This window comes from Propithecus coquereli, unplaced genomic scaffold (genome assembly GCF_000956105.1).
Source record: "Propithecus coquereli isolate 6110/MARCELLA unplaced genomic scaffold, Pcoq_1.0 Scaffold265, whole genome shotgun sequence".
In the NCBI taxonomy this organism is placed as follows: Eukaryota; Metazoa; Chordata; class Mammalia; order Primates; family Indriidae; genus Propithecus; species Propithecus coquereli.
In genome coordinates, this window is record NW_012148230.1 from 2,287,290 (window position 1) to 2,307,576 (window position 20,287).

At 34.6% G+C, this 20,287-nt stretch overlaps 1 protein-coding gene across 2 annotated transcripts in view; it reads left to right on the plus strand.

Annotated features, from left to right (window-relative positions):
- Positions 1-20,287, plus strand: part of FER (fer (fps/fes related) tyrosine kinase) — a 403,356-nt gene that overhangs the window by 297,009 nt on the left and 86,060 nt on the right. For both annotated transcript variants that reach the window (XM_012647371.1, XM_012647372.1), the window contains one exon: positions 19,173-19,296. In XM_012647371.1, the coding sequence (XP_012502825.1) occupies positions 19,173-19,296 (124 nt within the window). The remainder of the gene's footprint in view (positions 1-19,172; positions 19,297-20,287) is intronic.

Sequence of the window (20,287 nt, forward strand, 5' to 3'; positions counted from 1 at the left end):
AATCATAAGAAACGACAGTGATCTAGAACCCCTTATACTTTCCTGGATTAAACTTAAGCCCATTATCCAAAGTGAGATACCACAAGAGCGGAAGAATGGGCTCCACTTGTACTCACCATAAAATTGGTACTAACTGATCAATACTAGGGTGATCACATGGCAGAAATACTCTCCAGGGTTTAGGGGGATGGGGGACTAAACCCGCAACTAAAGGACACGGGGAACACTGTAGGGGGGGAAGGGCATGTCTTTAACCCACACTTGGGTGAGGCAAAGACATAAAGTGTAACCCTAATGTTTGTACCCTCAGAATACCCTGAAATAAAAAACAGAAATAAAAAAAAAAGAGTGTACCTTTGATTGGGTCTATTTACTTACTTGTTTTCTTTCACATCATCCAAGCAATGAGAATAAGAAGTTGATAAACTGCTTTAGAATACACAACTAGTATAGAAACTCGTTATATATTTAGTAAATATTTACCAAGTCACTCAAATGACAGGTGTAGTCACACACTAGGAATATGAAAGACTGTAAACTCTACCCTCTAGGAATTGCTTTCTAGGAATTTACTGCCCTCTAGAAGGTTTACATCTAGAAAATTTTGCCACTAACAGATTTATATAGAAGGACTATATTATTTTCTTTTATTTGAATACTGCCAAAGGTGGTCCCCTTTATAACAAGTCCATGAGAGAAGATCAGTAGGAATTAGGTTTTAAAACATAGCTACCTGGTAAATCTTTTTGCCAAAATTTTTACCCGGTCTCTGGGATGGAATGAGGAGAACATAGGAGATTGCACTCACTTTTATTTTTGTTGTTGTTCCCATGTGTCTGCAGACCATATTTGAGATCCTAAGTCTTATCAAAACCATACTTACCCAGTTGAATACTAGATTGAGTGAATGATGGAGTACTTTTGAAGATAAATTTGAGTAAATTCTCCTCGTCTGTTTTTCCCAGTGGTGGTGGTCCAAGACTGAGAAGACCAGAAATTAACCAGACCTATTTTACCTTATTAGTTGAATAGCAAAGCCCTATTAAAATCAACTTCATAAAATATTGTGGTTATGGAAGTGTCCTAAACAATGCTATACCTGGGGAAAAAGAAAGAGAGAAGAAACTGTCCATAAAGGTATAGAAAGTTTTCATAGGGGTGATGTTTATGAAGAGCAACTTCCTCTGTTTAGGAAAGTAGAGAGATATGGAGAAGTTGTTGAAGGCTTGTTTGACATATTGGTAACTCTAGCTTAGCACTCTATAATATGGAATGAAATATTTATTCTTTCTTCATGTGTCTGAGTATCTTATGGTATAGTATTAGACCATATTTACTGAATTAATTATAAGACATACCTTTAGTAATTTTAGTTTTTTCTCATTTTTTCCTAGCACTAATAAAATATCTTCCTCTGTACGTACAGTTGGAAGTCTTATACATGTTCTTCTGGGTGCATAAGGAAGAAATATCAGTGTAGATGCCAGAAGCCCTGAGCAAAATTCTGACTTGAGGGCACTGTAGCCAGATAAGAAAATGATACCCAAGAAAGGTTACAGTTACCTAGAAGAAATCTAGTCAGCATAGAAGGTGTTATGTCAGATTAGATTCTGCAAGTTTTTAGAATAAATTGCCTTGCAATGTGGCTGTCAGATGCTATAGCTGAGCCCATGGCAACTCCATAGCTCTCTTCTAATCCTGACCTTATTTCTAGACTTAAAGCTACAGTACTCTTAGAGCCCTTTCTGACAATTTAGGAATTCCTTAAAAGGACTCATTTCCTGTTTGCCAGCCTATCCACACTGAGTGGATTATGACCTCACCATGCTCTATATTTAAGGTTATAGGTTTGGTTGTTTAATGCAACTACTAAATTTTTTTGATAAACCCGATTATTTTTCTCTTAAGTTAAATGAATATATCCACAGTGAAAAAGAAAATCCTAATTATACATGACATTTTTCTATGTTTGCTCATTAAACTTGTATTCATGTCATAACATGAAAATAATCAACACCCAGCAAGAAATGACCTACAATAACTTGAAAGGAATGCCTGTGTAATCTAAATTCTTTTGATGGTCTCTCTGGTATTTAACCTATCATTTTAATGAAAACAATTTTAATTGCTTATTTGCACATGGTGTTGTGCAGAGTGACTTACTACTCTGTGCTTTCTGGAAGTTTACAATGTAATGGGATGCTCCATGTGAGAAAATGTGAAAATGTCACATAGATAATAAATTAATTAAAAAATTTATATAAAGAATTAATGGAATATTTACTGTTTTAAAAAATAAAGTTATATGGGTTGGGAAGGGGTAAATAATGCATTAGCCAGTTTGATTTGAGGGTATTGGTAAAAGTTATCTTTTGTTAAATCCAGAAGGAGATAATGTTTAAAGATTTTAAGTCTGAATAATGAGAGTGAATTCGTTGGCTATCAGTAAGGCAAGATTTTTCCATTTATCTGCTGGAGTTTGAGATCTAAAAAGAAAGTTTATACTAATCCAAAAGTAAATGAATAAGAGCTTGTGCTAAAACAGTGACAGTAAAGGCTAAATGATAGGGGCAAGGAAGAAGACTGTAAACTGGATATGTAGAATAATGTACGTTAATCAGTAAAATATTCTCAGATTACTTAAATCAGATATCAGAGAAATGATAGTGTTGATTATTATGATAGGATTGAGAGTTGGGAAAAGAGAAGAATTTCAGACGAGCTCTGGCTTTTCAACAGGTCATATATGCACAGGTAAGAGTGCTACAGTCCTGATGTAGGGAGAGACAATATTGGGTAGAGAGGATAGATTAAAAAATATGACTTCATGGAAGTGTTCAAAGTAGAACATATTAAAACTAAGATTTCTCTTCAAGTCATCTTCATAAATTCTTTGCCTAGGCCGATATCTAGAAGATTTTTTCCTACATTTTCTTCTAGAATTCTATGGTTTCATGTCTTACATTCAAGTCTGTTATCCATCTTGAATTAATTTTTGTGAGTGGGGAGAAATATGGGTACTGTTTCAATCTTCTACATGTGGCTATTCAATTTTCCTGGCACCATTTATTAAATAGGGATTCTTCCCCCCAGTGTATATTGCTGTCTACTTTGTCAAAGATCAGATGGCAATATGTGGATGGCTTTATATCTGGGTTGTCTGTCTGTTTCCCGTGGTCTATGTCTCTATTTTTGTGCCAGTATGGTGCTGTTTTGGTTACTATAGCCTTGTAGTATAGCTTAAAATCTGATAAAGTGATGCCTCTGGATTTGTTCCTTTTGCTTAAGCTTGCTTTGGCTATTTGGCCTCTTTTCTGGTTCCAAATGAAGTGTAGAATTATTTTTTCTAGATCTGCGAAAATGATGCTGGTATTTTGATGGGGATTGCATTGAATCTATAAATCACTTTGGGTAGTATGGATATTTTAACAGCATTGACTCTGCCAACCCATGAGTATGATATGTTTTGTATTTGTTTCCATCATCTGCAATTTCCTTCTTCAGTACTTCGTAGTTCTGTTTGTAGAGATCTTTCACTTCATTGGTTACGTATATTCCTAGGTATTTTATTTTCTTTGTATCTATTGCAAAAGGTATTGAGTCTTTGATTTGATTCTCAGCTTGAGTGTTGGTGGTGGATAGAAATGCTACTGATTTGCATACATTGATTTTGTAACTTGAGACTTTGCTGAATTTATTTATCAATTCCAGGAATCTCTTGGCAGAATCTTTGGGGTTTTCAAGATAAAAGATCTTATCAACAAAGAGCTATAGTTTGACCTTCTCTTGGATACCCTTAATTTTCTTCTCTTGATTGATTGCTCTGGCTAGGACTTCTAACATTATGTTGAATAGAAGTGATGACAGTGGGCATCCTTCTTTTGTTCCAGTTCTGAGTGGGAATGCTTTCAGCTTTTCCCCATTCAGTGTGATGTTGGCTGTGAGTTTGTTATATATGGCTTTTATAATTTTGACATATGTTCCATCCATGCCTATTTTGTTTAGAGTTTTATCATAAAAGGGTGCTGAATTTTGTCAAATGCTTTTTCTGCGTCTATTGAGATGATCATACGATGTTTATTTTTGCTTCTGTTTGTGTGGTGAATAACATTTATAGATTTGCGTATGTTGAACCATCGTTGCATGACTGGAATGAAGCCCACTTGGTTGTGTTGGATTATTTTTTTGATGTACTACTGAATTCAGTTTGCTAGAATTTTATTGAGGATTTTTTTTTAACTGAGATAAAGTATTTATTCTCATTAAGTTGCCCAAACTAATGTTCAAGTGAAGACACCAAGACTTGAGATGCATACATAGGTCGTAAAAAAAATTAGTGTCTTCATAATTCTTATTTTTTTATTATTATAATAATTCTGTTGCTGATAACTGAGATTTGTAAGGCATTTAACAGAGACCCTGCATGTGTGTTTCCACTGATCCTGTTCCATAGTCCTGGAGAGTAGGCAGGACAGGTGTCATCCCTACTTTAAAGATGAAGAAAGAAATGCTTTGTGATCACAGGTATTTAGGTGGCTTCCTATATATGCAGAGATTCCAGAGTTCTTACAACACTTTTTTATATTTAGGGAAGAAAGCCTATCATATAGCAGTTTTGCTGTTCCTCACATTTGACAAACCTTTAAGAGTTTTGTACTAGAAGTAGATAGAGAAGAAAAAAACAACAGAAATACGTTTCACTTCGTAGTTAATACTTTTCGAATGGAAATTTCTCAGATATTTTCTTAACAGATCCTCCTACGTAAGTCTTGGCTACCATATATTGTAACTACGGGTTTACTTATGTATAGCTCCCTGAGTTAACTAAGTTCAACAAATAGTAGGTGCTCAATAATGGTCTATAATTCTGTGTAGTAGGTACAAACTAAGCTAGAGTCAGAACCAAAGTTGTATGGCTTCCAGTTCAAGTTGGATCCAGATTATGAAAACTTGGGCAGCTACACTAAAAAGACTAGATTTTATCTAGAAGACAAGAGAAGGCTGGTGGAAGCCTCTGAGCCCCTGGAGTGAACTCTTCAAAGTGGTGTTTATATGAAGATTCACTTACTCTCGGTAAGCAGGGTGGAGAGAGGCTGGTGGGCAGGCAAGAGATAATGGTACATTGGTAATGGAAAAGGAGGATCACGTGTGGATAACACTGTGAAGGAAGACTCTGAGGTCATGTGGGAGCAGGAGAGTAAGGGAAGTGTCAGATGATTCTAAGAGTTTCAACCCAAGTGACCGGCGCTCCACAAGGAGTTCTGTAGAAGCCAGAAGGAGCCGTCATAATCACGTGATGCCCTGTGATATGGCCTTCAGATATAATATAAACCTCAATTGAATTTTCTGAAGAAATATTTTGTTTTATACTGGTAACCCCCTAAATGGGGTACACTGGATCATGTATTGAAATTTGGGGAGAAAATATTAGACCTTCCAAGTATGTATATTTTTAACTTAAAAATAAGGAATTGGATCATCAGCAGGAATGGCAGGGTAAGGATCTCCAAAAATACACCCCTCCATAAAAGCAACAAAAACATTGGCAAAAATTATCAAAATCAACATTTTCAGTTTTCAATTTTCAATTGATTATGGAAATTAACCAAAGATTTGTAACAATCCAAGGAGTTAATTCAAGAAAAGCAACTGAATCTCGGTAAGAACAGTGGGCTTTGTGGTATTTTAACTTGCCATAGACCCACACTCCCTTCTCCTCAGCTCCATAATAGTTTTAAAAAACAAGAACTCCTCAATCATGAGGAGGTCAAAATCAGCCACCCAGCAGCGCCTAGCAGCCGTTGGAGAAAGCAGAATAGACTGGAAGCTCCCATCCCCTGACAATTCTCGGAGAATTGTCATTATTTGACCAGTCTGGCAATTCTCTTTAAACCACCATTCAAAGAACTAGTATTTATTTCACCTGACTCAGAACTTGCTTAGTATAAATACCCTTTTACCTGGGTATTTATCAAAAACAATCAGCAACAATTATTTAACATCACAGCTGCCTGAGGCAGTGATAACAGTTGAGCAAACAAGAAGCTAAGCTGACTAAAAAAACTTAAAAGGAAAAGCTGGGGCAAGAGAATCATCGGGGGCATTAGAAAGCTCCAACGCATTCCTGGGAATGTAAAAGGCTATGGGTAAGGGTAGGGCTGTGTGTATGCCCAGGCTATGTACATGCTCAGGAAAAACTTGAGAAGGCCCTAACCTCACACCTCTGGCTGACCTTGAAGCATTGTGCAAGCAGAAAGTGAACGCTAAGGCGGAATTATAAACTGCAGGCCTGAGCATTTTTAAGGCAGGCCCCTCTATCCACACACAGAGACACTCAGTAAAAGTGTGAGAGACTCATTTGTTCCAGGCATTGAAGAAATCATATAAAGTAGGTCTCTGGCCACAATGGAATGAAATTATAACAAAAAGAAATTTTGGAAATTTACAGATACATGAAAATTAAACAACACACTTCTAAATAATCATAGAATCAAAGAAAATACTTCAAAGGACAGTAGAAAATATTTTGAGATGGATAAAATGAAAACATATCAAACTTATGAGAGACAGCTAAAGCAATGCTTAGAAGGAAATTTATAGCTATAAACATTTATATTAAAAAAGAAAGGTCTCAAATCAATAACTTAACCTTAAATCTTAAGAAACTAGAAAAAGAAAAGCAAACTAAACCCAAAGCAAGCAGAATGAAAAAAATAATGTAGCTCGAAGGGGAAAGAAATGAGATAATAGAAAAACAACAGGGAAAATCAGAGGAACCAAATGATGGATTTTTGAAAAGATCAACCAAATTAACAAACCTTTAGCTAGGCTGACTAAGTAAAAAAATAGAGAAAAGTCAAGTGACCAAAATCATCAAATAATAGGAAACATTACTACTGGCCTACAGAAATAAAAAGGAGTATAAAAGAATACTATCAATTATTGTATGCCAACAAATTAGTTAACCTAGACAGATGGGCAACTTCCTATAAAGACATCTATTGGTCAGAGTTCTCCAGAGAAACAGAATCAGTAGGATATGTATAAGAAGAGATATTAATATACCATGAGGAATTGGCTCATATGATTTTGGAAGCTGAGAAGTCCCACAATCTGCAAACCAGAAACCCAGGAAAGCTGGTGGTGTAATTTCAGTCCAAGACTGAAGGCCTGAGAATTGGGGGAGCCAATGGTGTCAATCCCAGTAAAAGGGCCAGAGAAGACCAATGTTCCAGCTCAAGCAGGAACACAGGAAGCAAAAAAAAAAAAAAAAAAAAAGCTTATTGAGGATTTTTACATCTGTATTCATAAGGAATACTGGTCTATCATTTTCTTTTTTGTGTGTGTCCTTTCCTGGCTTTAATATCAAGGTTATACTGGCTTCATAGGATGACTTGGGGAGGGTTCCTTCCTTCTCGATATTATGGAATAATATCTGCTGTATGGGTACCAGTTCTTCTTTGTAGATCTGATAAAATTCAGCTGTGAAACTACCTGGTCTGGGACTTTTTTTTTTGTTGGAAGATTTTTAAATTAAAAAGCTTCTGCACAGCCAAGAAAACTATCAACAGAGCAAATAGACAACCTACAAAATGGGAGAAAACATTCACATACTATACATCCTATAAAGGGCTAATAACCAGAATCTACAAAGAACTCAAGCAAATCAGCAAGGAAAAAATCAAACAACCCCATTAAAAAGTAGACAAAGGACGTGAATAGAATCTTTTCAAAAGAAGATAGATCAATGGCTAATAAACATATGAAAAAATGCCCAGCATCACTAATCATCAGAGAAATGCAAATCAAAACCACAATGAGATATCACATAACCCCAGTGAGAATAATTTTTTCAAAAAGTCCTGAAACAATAGATGTTGGTGTGGATATAGAGAGAAAGGAACACTTACACACTGTTGGTGGGACTGCAAACTAGTGCAACCTCTGTGGAAAATAGTATGAAGATTCCTCAAAGAACCTAAAAGGGGACCTACATTTGATCCAGCAATCCCCTACTGAATATTTTCCAAAAGGAAAAAAAATTGTTTTATCAAAAAGACACTTGCACTTCAATATTTATTGTAGCACAATTCACAATTACAAAGATGTGGAATCAACCCATGTGCCCATCAATTCATGAGTAAATTCATAAAATGTGGTATATGTATACCATGGAATACTACTCAGCCATAAAAAATGAGTTAGTTCCTTTTGCAATAATCTGGATGGAACTGGAGGCCATCCTCCTAAATGAAGTATCGCAAGAATGGGAAGACAACCACCACATGTATTCACTATTAAATTTGATCTAACCGATCAGCACTCAGGTGCACAGGTAGAAGTAAAACTCAACAGAAATCATGCAGAAGGGAGGGAGAAGGGGAGAGGATGGGTGAAATCATACCTAACAGGTACAGTGTATACTATCTGGGTGATGGGCACACTTATAACTCTGCCTCAAGCAGTACAAAAGCAATCCATGTAACCAAAACATTTGTACCCTTATAATATTCTGAAATTTTAAAAAAAGGAGAAAAAACTGGGAACCCAGAAGTGGTTACTAAATAATTCTCACATTCCCGCTTTCTGTTGGACTGAGTTTCTGGGTCTAGAATGGACCTTAGATGTCATTCTAGCCGTCTCTTTATGTAATGAATGAAATCCAGAGAAATTGAATAGCTTGTCCAAGCTTCTACAGCTAATTACTGACAAAGTTGGAGAAGACAGTCTCCAAGTTGATATAGTAAAACCCTATTAATGTTATTCTTAAAAGCATATAGAACATGGATTTTTTTCTTTAAATAACTAGAATTTTATTGTGTGCATTATTCTTGTCTCTTTCCTGAAAGTACTTATCCTAAGAAAAACATTTGAGAAAATTAATGTATCTTTTCTTACCACTTAGAATTGAGCACATTAAGCATAATTGGGAACCTCTTTCATGATGATCTGAATTAGAAGGATTATCTGTTAATGACCATTTTTCTGCTTCTAGTGGACCATAGTTTCTAGCACAGGCCTTATAATCTAATAGAAAAACTCCAAATGATGCATTAACATTTTCTTCACATCCTGAATTAAGTTTAAAGAAAAAGATAGTCTCAGTATTACATTGAATCTGATTTAGCTTTTCTTCTTAAACAGTTACTTAAGAGAAAACTTCAATATTCATCAAGAGTAGTGCCAATTTAGCACAGAAATTTCAACAACATGAAAATATAAACAAACACAAACCAAAATTTGAGTCTTGGAACTTGGTTCTATGGATGCTTACTTCTCAATAGCTCTTGCTTTGCTTTGGTTGATATCTATTCCTTTTTAAATAAATATTTCTTAAAATATATTTAAAATAAATGTACTGCTCCTTTGTTTCCTCCCATTGAATCCTGCTGCATATTACCAGCTCTCTAAATCCTTCACGTACTCTGTGTCATAATCATTAAAACATATTCCTTGTATGTCTATTTAGCTATTATTTCATTATATGTGTTATAATAGTTTATTTATGTAATTTGTTTCTTATTGGTTTGGGAACAATTAGAGGACGGAGAATATACTTTAATCTTAAATTAGTAGGCCTTCAGCAATTTGCCTGAAATAAACATCTACTTTTCTAGTCTAATTCTTTCTACTCTAAAGTCCTTTGAGCGTTATTCTTTCCCATATTCACATCTAGGTAGGACTTCCTACTCCTGCCCAGTGTTTCACACACGGTGTTTTGTGAGATGGCTGGCTGAAGAGCATACTGTGTGACTTGAGAGGCTGTACACTCCACAGCCTGCCAGGAAGCCTCCGCAGCACTCTTTCCTGGAAGATGTGTTCCTCACTGTTATATGTGCCTCATCTGACACATGTCACATGCATGTCCTTTCAGGACACAGTCACTGCTCTATACCTGGAAAACTGCTATAGCCAAGAGAATTCTGCTTTCTAGATGAAATACATGTATTCAAGACCCAGCCCTGGCACTTACTTGTAGAACTTTCTTGGGAAGGTCAATTAATACTTACAGTATTATTAAGAGGATTCAATGACATAATGCCTGTGACAGCACATATAAGCTATTAAACACATAGAAAACACTTTTATATTAAAGTCTTCTACTGAGGGTTTTACTTCTTAGAGAAGGGAAATTTTTTTCCTGATTTTAATTAAAACTCCAAGCGTTTGTGAGCTAAGTACTACTTCTAATAAGATACTGCCAAAATAATTCTATTTACTGTACTTTATTAGAATGTCTACAGTCTTGTATGTTTTCCTATGATAGATCAAGTTAAGGATTTAATCGGCTTGAAATGTCATCCATCCTAGGAAATTTTAGTACCTCTAAAATCTTTTATCTAATATGAGAAATCATCTTTTTAGCATTTACGATTCATCATTGTGGAAGTCTATCAGACTCATCAAAAGTACTCCCTTTGTACTTTACTCTTTTTTTTTCTAAAACCCAGGGGAGCAGCAGGCATTTCTCTTTATAAGCTGGGCACATGTGGGAAGCCAGTGAAATGGAGAGAATGCTTCCCTTTGTACTTTTTTATTCTAAATGCTAAGCAACAAAGATTTCTGTTCTGAGCCAAAAAAAAAAAAAAAAGTGGGGGAGTAGGTGCCATTTAAATTCTCCTGGAAAAAACATTTAAAGGTGGAAAGATAGTTGTGAACCTATACGTGAAGATTTCCCTTGGTGTCGTTGAAGAAATAGTTTAGATGTAGTGCCCTAGTATGCTTAGAAACCATAACTTTACTTGAAACCTGAAGTTATACAGAAAATAATCAAGTTCTTATTTCATTAACAAAAAAAAGCTCTTCACACACATTGGAAAGCAGCTTTGATATCAGATCAAATCTTTTTATTTTCCTGGATGTCAGAGTAAATTCACTTATATTTTTTATTGTATATGTAACATGCCTGTATGTCTTCATCCAAATTGTTTATGAAAATGCTGCAAACGAGATCAAGCATGCAGTCCCAAGTCCTATTGCTGAAAACATTATGACACATCTTCATCAAACCTTACATCAGTATTTCATGGCTGTCATTGTTCAGCGTACAAATCCACTTAACTATAATTCTGTCTAGCTCTCTTCTCCCTTTTAACCGGAGGATTATAATGATGAGTCAAATGGCTTGGCCCAAATCTTGTTGCATTATGTTTATGGCATTCCTCTAATCTTTTTTATGGTATAAAACAATCTAGTAAACTTTTTGTTGAAATATGTTGAGAGATACTTTTTCATGGATCTCTTATATTTCTACTCATCTTAATGGATTCGACAAGAATGCAAGGCCCTGACTGATTTTTACGCAAGCCATTTCTCAGGGATATGTCTATAATGAGCAAACCTGAGGGATGAAATAATGTCCGAATGGGGCAGAGGGCTCTGTGGGCTAGTCCCTAACAGGGAGTTGGGGACTGCAGGCATAAGGGATGCAAGGTAAAAAAAATGGGAGGAAGGCTGTGTCCTCACATGCCAGTAGAGCATAAGAGAATGACCCCACACCCTGAAGTCCTTTTCTAAGGGCTCTAATCGAATCCATTAGGGCTCTACCTGATGACATAACCACCTCCTAAAGGCACCACCTCTTAATACTATAACATTGGCAATTAAGTTTCAACATAGGAATTTTGGGGACACATTCAGAGCATAGAAGATGCTATTGTTAATGGGACTATTTCCTTTACTTCTTTTTGGATTTTTAATGTATAGAAACAATAATTTTTGAGAGTTGATTTTGTATCCTACAACTTTACTTGAATTCATTTATTCTAACAATTATTTTGTGACATTTTTAGGGTTATATCTGTAGGTGTATATATGAAATCATGTCATCTGCAACAAGAATTAAACATACTTCTTCCTTATAATTTGGATGTCTTTTCCTTTTCTTGCCTAATTGCTCTGCTAGGACTGGCTAGGATGTCCAGTACTGCGTTGAGTAGAAGTGGCAAGAGCTAGCATCCTTGCCTTGTTCCTGGTCTTAGAGGAAAAACTTTCAGTTTCTCACAACTGAGTATGTTGTTAGCTGAGAGTTTTTGTATATGCTCTTTATTGTATTGATGTAATTGACTTCTATTCCTAGTTAAGTGTTTTTTAAGCATGAAAGGTGTTGAATTTTGTCAGATACTCTTTCCACATAAATTAAAATGGAAGCCCCAACATTATTTGACAACAAAGCCAGACAAAAAGATTCTACAAGGAAAGAGAACTACAGACCAGTACCCCTAATGAATATTGATGTAAAAATCCTCAACAAAATACCAGCAAACTGAACTCAACTGCAGATTAAAAATGTGCACATCATGACCAAGTGGGATTTATCTCTAGGACACAAGGATGGTTCAACATATGAAAAGTCAATGAATGTAATATACCACATTGAGATAACAAAAGAAAAAAATTACATAATCATTTCAATTTAACATGTTGATTCTGCCTATCCACATCCATGGAGAAATTGTCTTCCATGAAACTTAGGAAGAGGGAGCACACAGCAGGAGGTGAGTTGTGGGCCAGTCAGCAAAGCTTCGTCTGTATTTATAGCCACTCCCCATCGCTAGTATCACTGCCTGAGCTCTGCCTTCCCCTCGGCCCCAATGGAAAAATTGTCTTTCATGAAACTAGTCCCTGGCCCTGGTATCAAAAAGGTTGGGGACTGCTGTTAAAGTAAACAAAATAAAATGATGTATTTTAGGGACATGTTCAAAATACATCATATCTAAAACACTGAATACATCAAAGGAAAATTTTAGTGCAATAATCCTGAAGAGTAATTTTGGGAAAGAACACCACAAGATGTATATGAAAGATTATTTCCTCTAAGGTTGGGGTCCCCAAAACCGCAGACTGGTACTCATCCATGGCCTGTTAGGGAGAGGGCTCAGAGTCCCCCCTGCCCGCCACATCCATGGACAAATTGTCTTCCATGAAACTTAGGAGGCGAGCAAGTGAAGCTTCGTTTTATAGCCTCTCCCCATCGCTCAGATAAGAAGCCAGAAATACAAAAGTGAGTAACCTGGCATCAAAGTAGGGAGAGAGACAGACAAACTTCTTTGCCTTGGTGGCAAACAGTGGGTTGTGGATGGGGAGAGTGACAAGGGATTTATGGTTTCAATGTATGTGTGTATTTGTGTCTAGATATGTGTATCAGCCTCAGCACATAAAATAAATTGATGAATCCACCTTTCCAGCTTCCTTTTGGAGAATTAAAATATAGCAACACTATTGAGCCCTGGTGCCGTAAACACAGAGTGAAAAGTAAAATGTTGGTTGAAATTAGACAAAACAATCATAGGAAAATCACTTCAATGACAGAAACTACATCTATATGGAATACTGAGCAAAACAGGTTGAGCATCCCAAATCCAAAAATCTGAAATTCAAAATGCTCCAAAATCTGAAACTTTTTGAGGGCCAGCACGATGCTCAAAGGAAATGCTCATTGGAGTATTTTGGAGTTTGGGTTTTGAGATTTGGAATACTCAACCGGTAAGTATGATGCACATATTCCAAAATCTGAAAAAGCCAAAAATCCAAAATACTTCTGGTTCCAAGCATTTTGTATAAGAGGTACTCATCCTGCATCTTGGAACAGTGGTTGGCAAACTTTTTCTATAAAGGGCCAGTCTCTATCACAACTCTGCCATTGTAGCATGAAAGCAGCCATAGACAATATGTAAAGGAATGAGTGTGACTGTTTGGTTTGGCCCCAAGCCATAGTTTGCAGACACCTACCTTAGAATTTCAATAATATCACCAAAATCACCACATTAAGAAAATGAATCGGATAAATTCAGTTCCTTCTTAGTCTCTAAAATCCCTTCTAGTGCTAACATTCAGAGAGTTTGCAGAAGTTGACTATTGCATCTTTCATGGCAGTTTACATCGTGTCTGGCAAGATTATAGCTGTTGCTCCTTCAACAAGCAGGTTAAAAATACTGTGAAATGTACTCTTTTATTTCAGAGAACTGTTATCATAACTATTGTCGGGTTATGTTCTCAAAGATCATTTGCTAAGGAGAAATGCAAAAGGTTCCTGCTATTCTGCAATGTTAGCAGAACATGGCCATTAAGGAACCTTGTCTGAAAAGACTGATGCCATGTATTAGCCCAAATTGGGAAACTCACATGTTCAGCACTGCATTTGGTGTAGTTGAATTCTGTTACTTAGGTAGCAAGCTGTTCTGTAAGTGCTTCTTTAAAAAGAAGGAAATAGAATCAGGAAAACCAGTATATTTGTGGAGTCATTTTCAATTTTTCAATGTTTAATCTTCCTCGTCTTTCCCCCAAAACTGACCCATTTCTAGCTTAATACTCAGCCTTTTCAGATCTAATGTTTGAGTCTATTTCTATGGATAGTTCTTGGTATAAACTGTTATCACCTCACTCATCAATAGAGTCCTCTCTTGGCAAATCTCTGTACAGTCCATCTCTCATAAACAATACCCTACATGTAGCATCCAGTATCCACTGCTTTAGTTTACATTTGTCCTTTCCTCTTCAGGAATTTGTTTGGGCTTATATCCTGTTGTATAAAATTCATTTTATGTTTCATGGACTACAATTTGAGTCAGCATTCATTGTTTATACTCCTCATATAGATCCCACCACTGGTTATTTCTGATGGACTGGCTAACAGCCGTAATTCTCATCACTCCTGGTTAAAGAACAAACTTTAAAAAAAAACAAAAAAAGCAATTCTTAACAGTGACATAAATGGAGCAACCAACACCAAACATTAATATTTTCTTTAATTGCTACCTTATTTTTAAATATGTAATTGAACACAACTAAACCAAAGAAATGTCTCAGGAAACAAACTGATATCCTAAAAACAAGGGTAATGAATTATATATACATTTTATATATCACTGGAGATTTATATCTCTTAATTTAATAAACTTTGAAATTATTTGGGGATAAACTAAAATCAATATATGATTCAATGACAAGAAGTCATTAGTGGTACTGCCCTAATGATCCTTTTTCTCCAGTTACAAATCAATAAATTAATATTCCTATTTACATAATCTCTCTGAGTTCATGTTTAGTATGATCAGTTCCTTAGAGCCCCATTAATACTGAAAGAACAGGTAAAATCAAATTTTCCTAGCATGGAGTAATAGAAGTCTTTGAGAGAGAGCTGTTGAAAATAGCTATCTATGTTCTAATTAAAACTGGGCTGCAAATAATAGCACTTATATTTATTATGTTCCTTAGTTCTAGACATTTAATATATATTATCTTTTTTAATCCTCAAAATAACCTTCTGATATAGATATGATTTTATCAATTAGATATCTTTGAGTTGCTAGTATAGAAGATGTATAAAAAATTCTAGAGATTATATTAGTTGACTTAATTAAAAAATCTAGAGGAAAGTCATGCTTCAAACAGTATGTGATCCAGTGATGACATGTCACCAAAGGCTAATCTCTTTCCTTCACTCTTTTTGGCTTTCCATGAAAGCATCTTAGGCTGCCAATCTTTGTGGTACCATGTGCTGTCTTGTTTTTTTTTTTTTGGTTGTACTTCTTTCTTGGTACTTCTCTCAAAAAGCAAAGTTTTACCCTCAAGCATCTCCTTGCATCTCAGTGGCCCGAATGAAGCCATGTGCCTATCCTTGAACCAATTATTTGGGGAATGGACTTCATTGATTGGGTTAAGCCAATCTGAGACCACCCATATTGTTCAGAGTGAGGTTAATAACTTCCAGAACTGGAGAGGGGAAGTCCTCTAAAGGAAATTGAGGCGAATGAGGGAAAAGAGATGTTGTACAGCAAACCAGTCTATACTACAACTCTTCCTCATTTTTTATACAAAGAAACTTCAACAACAACAGTAATAGTAGTAGTATTCATTATGTGTACTATGTGCTAGGCACATGCTTAATGCTTCAGATACATTTTAGTCTTCAAAAACATCTTGAGAAATAAATGGTAATAAATCCCTGTTTTATGCCAATTTGGGAAGATTAAATAAATTATCTGAGGCTACATGGTTAATCAGACCTAGGTCAGTCTGATTTCAGTGTCCATACTTTGTTTACCATGTCATGCTACCTCCCTAGTAAATCAAAAGTTGGCTATTAAAAACATTTTAACATTGTTTTAAAAATTCCTCATTCTTGTAGAATTCTAGGAAATAATCCATCCTATCTTGGTTTAATGTGTAATATACCCATACAGAAATAAGCCTTGTAAGCCAGAATTACAAAAGAGGAGATACTCACCTTGTGTTGCCCACTTTGAGCACCACGATCCTTACTGCAGTTGTCAAGGTACTATGTGCCATATGCATCCACCCACATACATGATACACACGAATACCTATGTGCTGTATGCATATCATATGTATCACAAATTCTAAGAGAGGTTTTTAACTTAGCACTTAATGAAAATGACAGTAAAATAGACTGTGAAAGGGGTAGACCCTGCCCTCTAAAGTAACGTCACAGTGAACACTGAAGACTGTCATCTGATATCAGTCTTCATTTCTTTACTAAATAGTAATAATCAAGTATTGTGCCTAAGGGAATATTTCTGGTCCAGACTGGATTATTTTCTGGCTATCCTAACTGTAGTCCCATATTCTAAGAGTTTTTATTTGTTTCAAAGTTCTTAATGCTTACATTTGCACAAGGCTCAGGCTTTCAGTAATTAATCACAATTATTTAATTTTTATTGAAAGCCTTGCTTCCTCTGGTTTTCTGCAGGAAGCTGACTAGGCTTGTGGAATGGTGCAGCTCTGCTCCTTACGATCACTATGTCTATGTCTTGAATAACTTAAAATTGGAAATAAATTTAAAATTTACTTTCCTAGATTTAGTGATATTTCGAGTCCCAAAAGGAAATAAAAGATTTAATGATTTTAAGTAAGAAATTGTTCTAAGGCAGAAATATTGTTGGATTAACTACAAGACAATCATAAATCCCTTCTGTATCTCGGGCTGTGTCACAGTACTTGGAAATAGCTATATCTAGCTTTGCCTCCCTGATACTTTGCCTTTATTGACTTGACGTCACTTCCCATCCAATTTTTAATGCTATTTAAATGTTGTCTTTTCTGTTTATTAATACATTATATATTAGTATTAAACAATAATATTTAATGATTTATTAAATGAATAACAGTTTTAACAAATATTAATGTAGAGGATTATATGATAAGTAAATTTTAAAAGAGCAGGAGTCAGATGAAAACATGCTGAATATGAGCTAACTCTGGAAAGAAATAATATCAGGTTTCCACATAAGAACACTGGGTTATGTCACATGCTGCTTTTAAATTAAATTGCAGAAAAGATCTTTTGATTTGAAAGTTACTTTTTTAAACAGAATGCTATGTGGTTTGAATACCAGAAAAGTATACATTTTCTAAAATAGGTCAACATGTATGTAGCAAAAGAATTAATATGTGAATATTGGTCCAAGTAATATCTTGAACTAAATATTGATTTCAAGTCCATTTTATAGACATTTTGATACCTATTAAAATTGAGAAATTAGTGGGTAATTTTGCTGTTTACCGTTGAAATTATGTGTCTTGTTCAGGTTTTTAAGTTAAGCTTTATAGAAGCTATTTCAGTAATCATCCTAGTAATCTAATATACCGGAGGAAATAAATTATCTGACACCATTAAGTTTATTTTTAAGGCATATAGTTTATTTGATTTTGTAAATGGCCCACCTAAATTTGTATAACACTTTCATTTGTGAATAGAAAAAGACAATATTTTAAGGAGAGTTAGGCAGGTGTTTATTTTCTAGGTACGCTCATTCAAGAAAAAGATATTAAGTCTTCACCTCTAGAGCTTTTTGGTTCAAGGAAGCCTAGATCCCTGATGAAGAAGGCAAAAGAAAGTTCAGGAAATGGCAGTTGAAATGCTAATCCTTCCTGCAAAATTCTGGCTTAATAACTGGGGGCCTAATAGAGAAAATGGGATTGATTGTTTTTAGAGAACATGTATTCTAGTATATTTTAACTTTTTTTTTATAGTACAATAAACTATAACTTTTAAAAAGAAAATAAGCCATAGTTTTTAATGCTGTATTAAGAGTGAATGCAAAGTTTAAGGCGGCACTATTCAGTATGGTTAGTCACTGGCCATATGGGGCTCTTGAACTTTTCACATGTGACTAGTGCTTCTAAAAAACTGAATTTTAAATTTCATTTAATTTTAATTGATTTAAATTTAAAACTTGATAATTGATTCAGTTATTAGAAAATTTTAAGCATGTTTGGAACAACATGGGTATGTGAATCTACTTTTTCAACTGTAAATTTTTAAAAATCCAAATACAGATCAAATATTTCAGATGAAAATTTGCATCTAAATTGAGATGTGCCATAAATGTAAAATAAATATCATATTTTAAAGACTGAGTATGATTAAAAGTATAAAATATATCAACTATAATTTTTATATTGATACATGCTGATATAATATTTTAGATATATTGGGTTTAAGATAACATATTATTAAAATCAGTTTTACCTTTTCACCTTTTTTTAAAAAACTTTTCAAAATATGGCTGCCAGTAAATTTAAAATTACTATGTGGCTCATGTTACATATTTCTTGGACCACGATGTATAAAGAAGTTTTTCTAAGACATCACTGGGATTCATTTAATACACAGAAATGCAATCTGAGTCAGCAACTAAATTTCTTCAAAATCATAGCTTTTTTATTTTTCTCTCTGACACCATAATCGGTAATGATGTTGTTAATAGTCTTAGTGCTTTAAGCAATCACTGAATCTAGTAACTAATCCAATATCATTTACTTTTTTGTTTAACTCATAATAACAATTATAGTCTTTTATTTGATAGTAGCAAAAATCAAATTCCTTAGAAAATTTTAGTGAAGCAAATTGGTGAAAAAATAGTGACAAAGGAAAAAGTATGACTTTGAATATTATTATGCTTTGGGCAATAATATAGTGTGAAGCACTTAATGTACTAGAAAAGTATCTGTATCTAGAAAAGTTTATAGTGTCTGCTTTCTAATAAGATATATTGTTTTCATGTTTTCTTTTATCCTCACCTCAAGCAGGTTGGACAAAAAGCACAACCAAATGTATTATGGTTTTTGTTCTGTCAGATATCCCTAATAGTCAATAAATGTGACTTTCATCATAATTTATGTCACTGTTCATCTGTCAATTCCTCTAGGAGGTGATTTCCTCTCCTTTCTGAGAAAGAAGAAGGATGAACTAAAACTCAAACAGTTAGTGAAATTTTCATTAGATGCTGCTGCTGGTATGTTATATCTGGAGAGTAAAAACTGTATACACAGGTAAGGAGAACATTTTAAAATCATTTTGTAGTTTTATTAATATAATGCTAGAAAACTGATAGATTTGCTACAATACAGCAGTAAATTTCTTTCACAAAACATACATTTTCTTGATGGTTTTATACTTTGTATGAAAGCATTCTTTGCTAGCCGTTTATATAGTTTACAGAAACACTTGTTTTCCCTCTTACTTGAGGTAAGTACTTAATAAGACATTGACTTGCCCACTAATTAGAATTTGTTTTATTATAATCATAAATAACAGTGACATGGAATGTACTACAATTTAGTAATATAAGAAACTTTAGCCTTATAATCAAACAAGATTGTCTCATGTGTTACATTTTCTCATTTTCCAAAGAAATTATGTATGTAGTCATGGAGAGCACAATAGTAAAACAGCAATTCATGACAGCCAATTTGGCCAAGGGTAAAAGGTTTTAGCATACAGTTATTTCAAAGGATATTTTAGAAAGCATTCTCTGATTATACATAGTGACCAGGTCTTAATGCTTGATAGATTGTGGTTGTAGTTGCTTGTAGCTGAAAGTGTTCTTTACTGCTAGTGTCAGTACAACTTAAGATCTGTTGCAGAATTCGCGTCAGATTTTAAATATGGCTAAGTGTATGTAAGCAAAATGAAGTGAAGAACTGAAGAAGTTTTTGTTCACCAGAAACAGTGCATAATACTGTTTAATGTAGAGCAGGGTGTATTGTCAGACTGAGCTGCTGTAAACTTTATCCAAGCTGGTTTCGTTACTGAGGTATACTTTTCTTGTAGGTGTCGCATTATGTAGCCTTTGACTTATGATTCTAGTGAGATTGTATAACATAAAATTACAGCAAAACAAAGTTACCTTAATCTTAACTATATATTTATTTAGTGTCAATGGATATTTTGACTTCATTTTTCTAAAAAATTTTTTCTTAGTATTCAGTTTTATTCTGGAACTAAAATTATGACCTATGTTTTAAATATGGATCAATAATT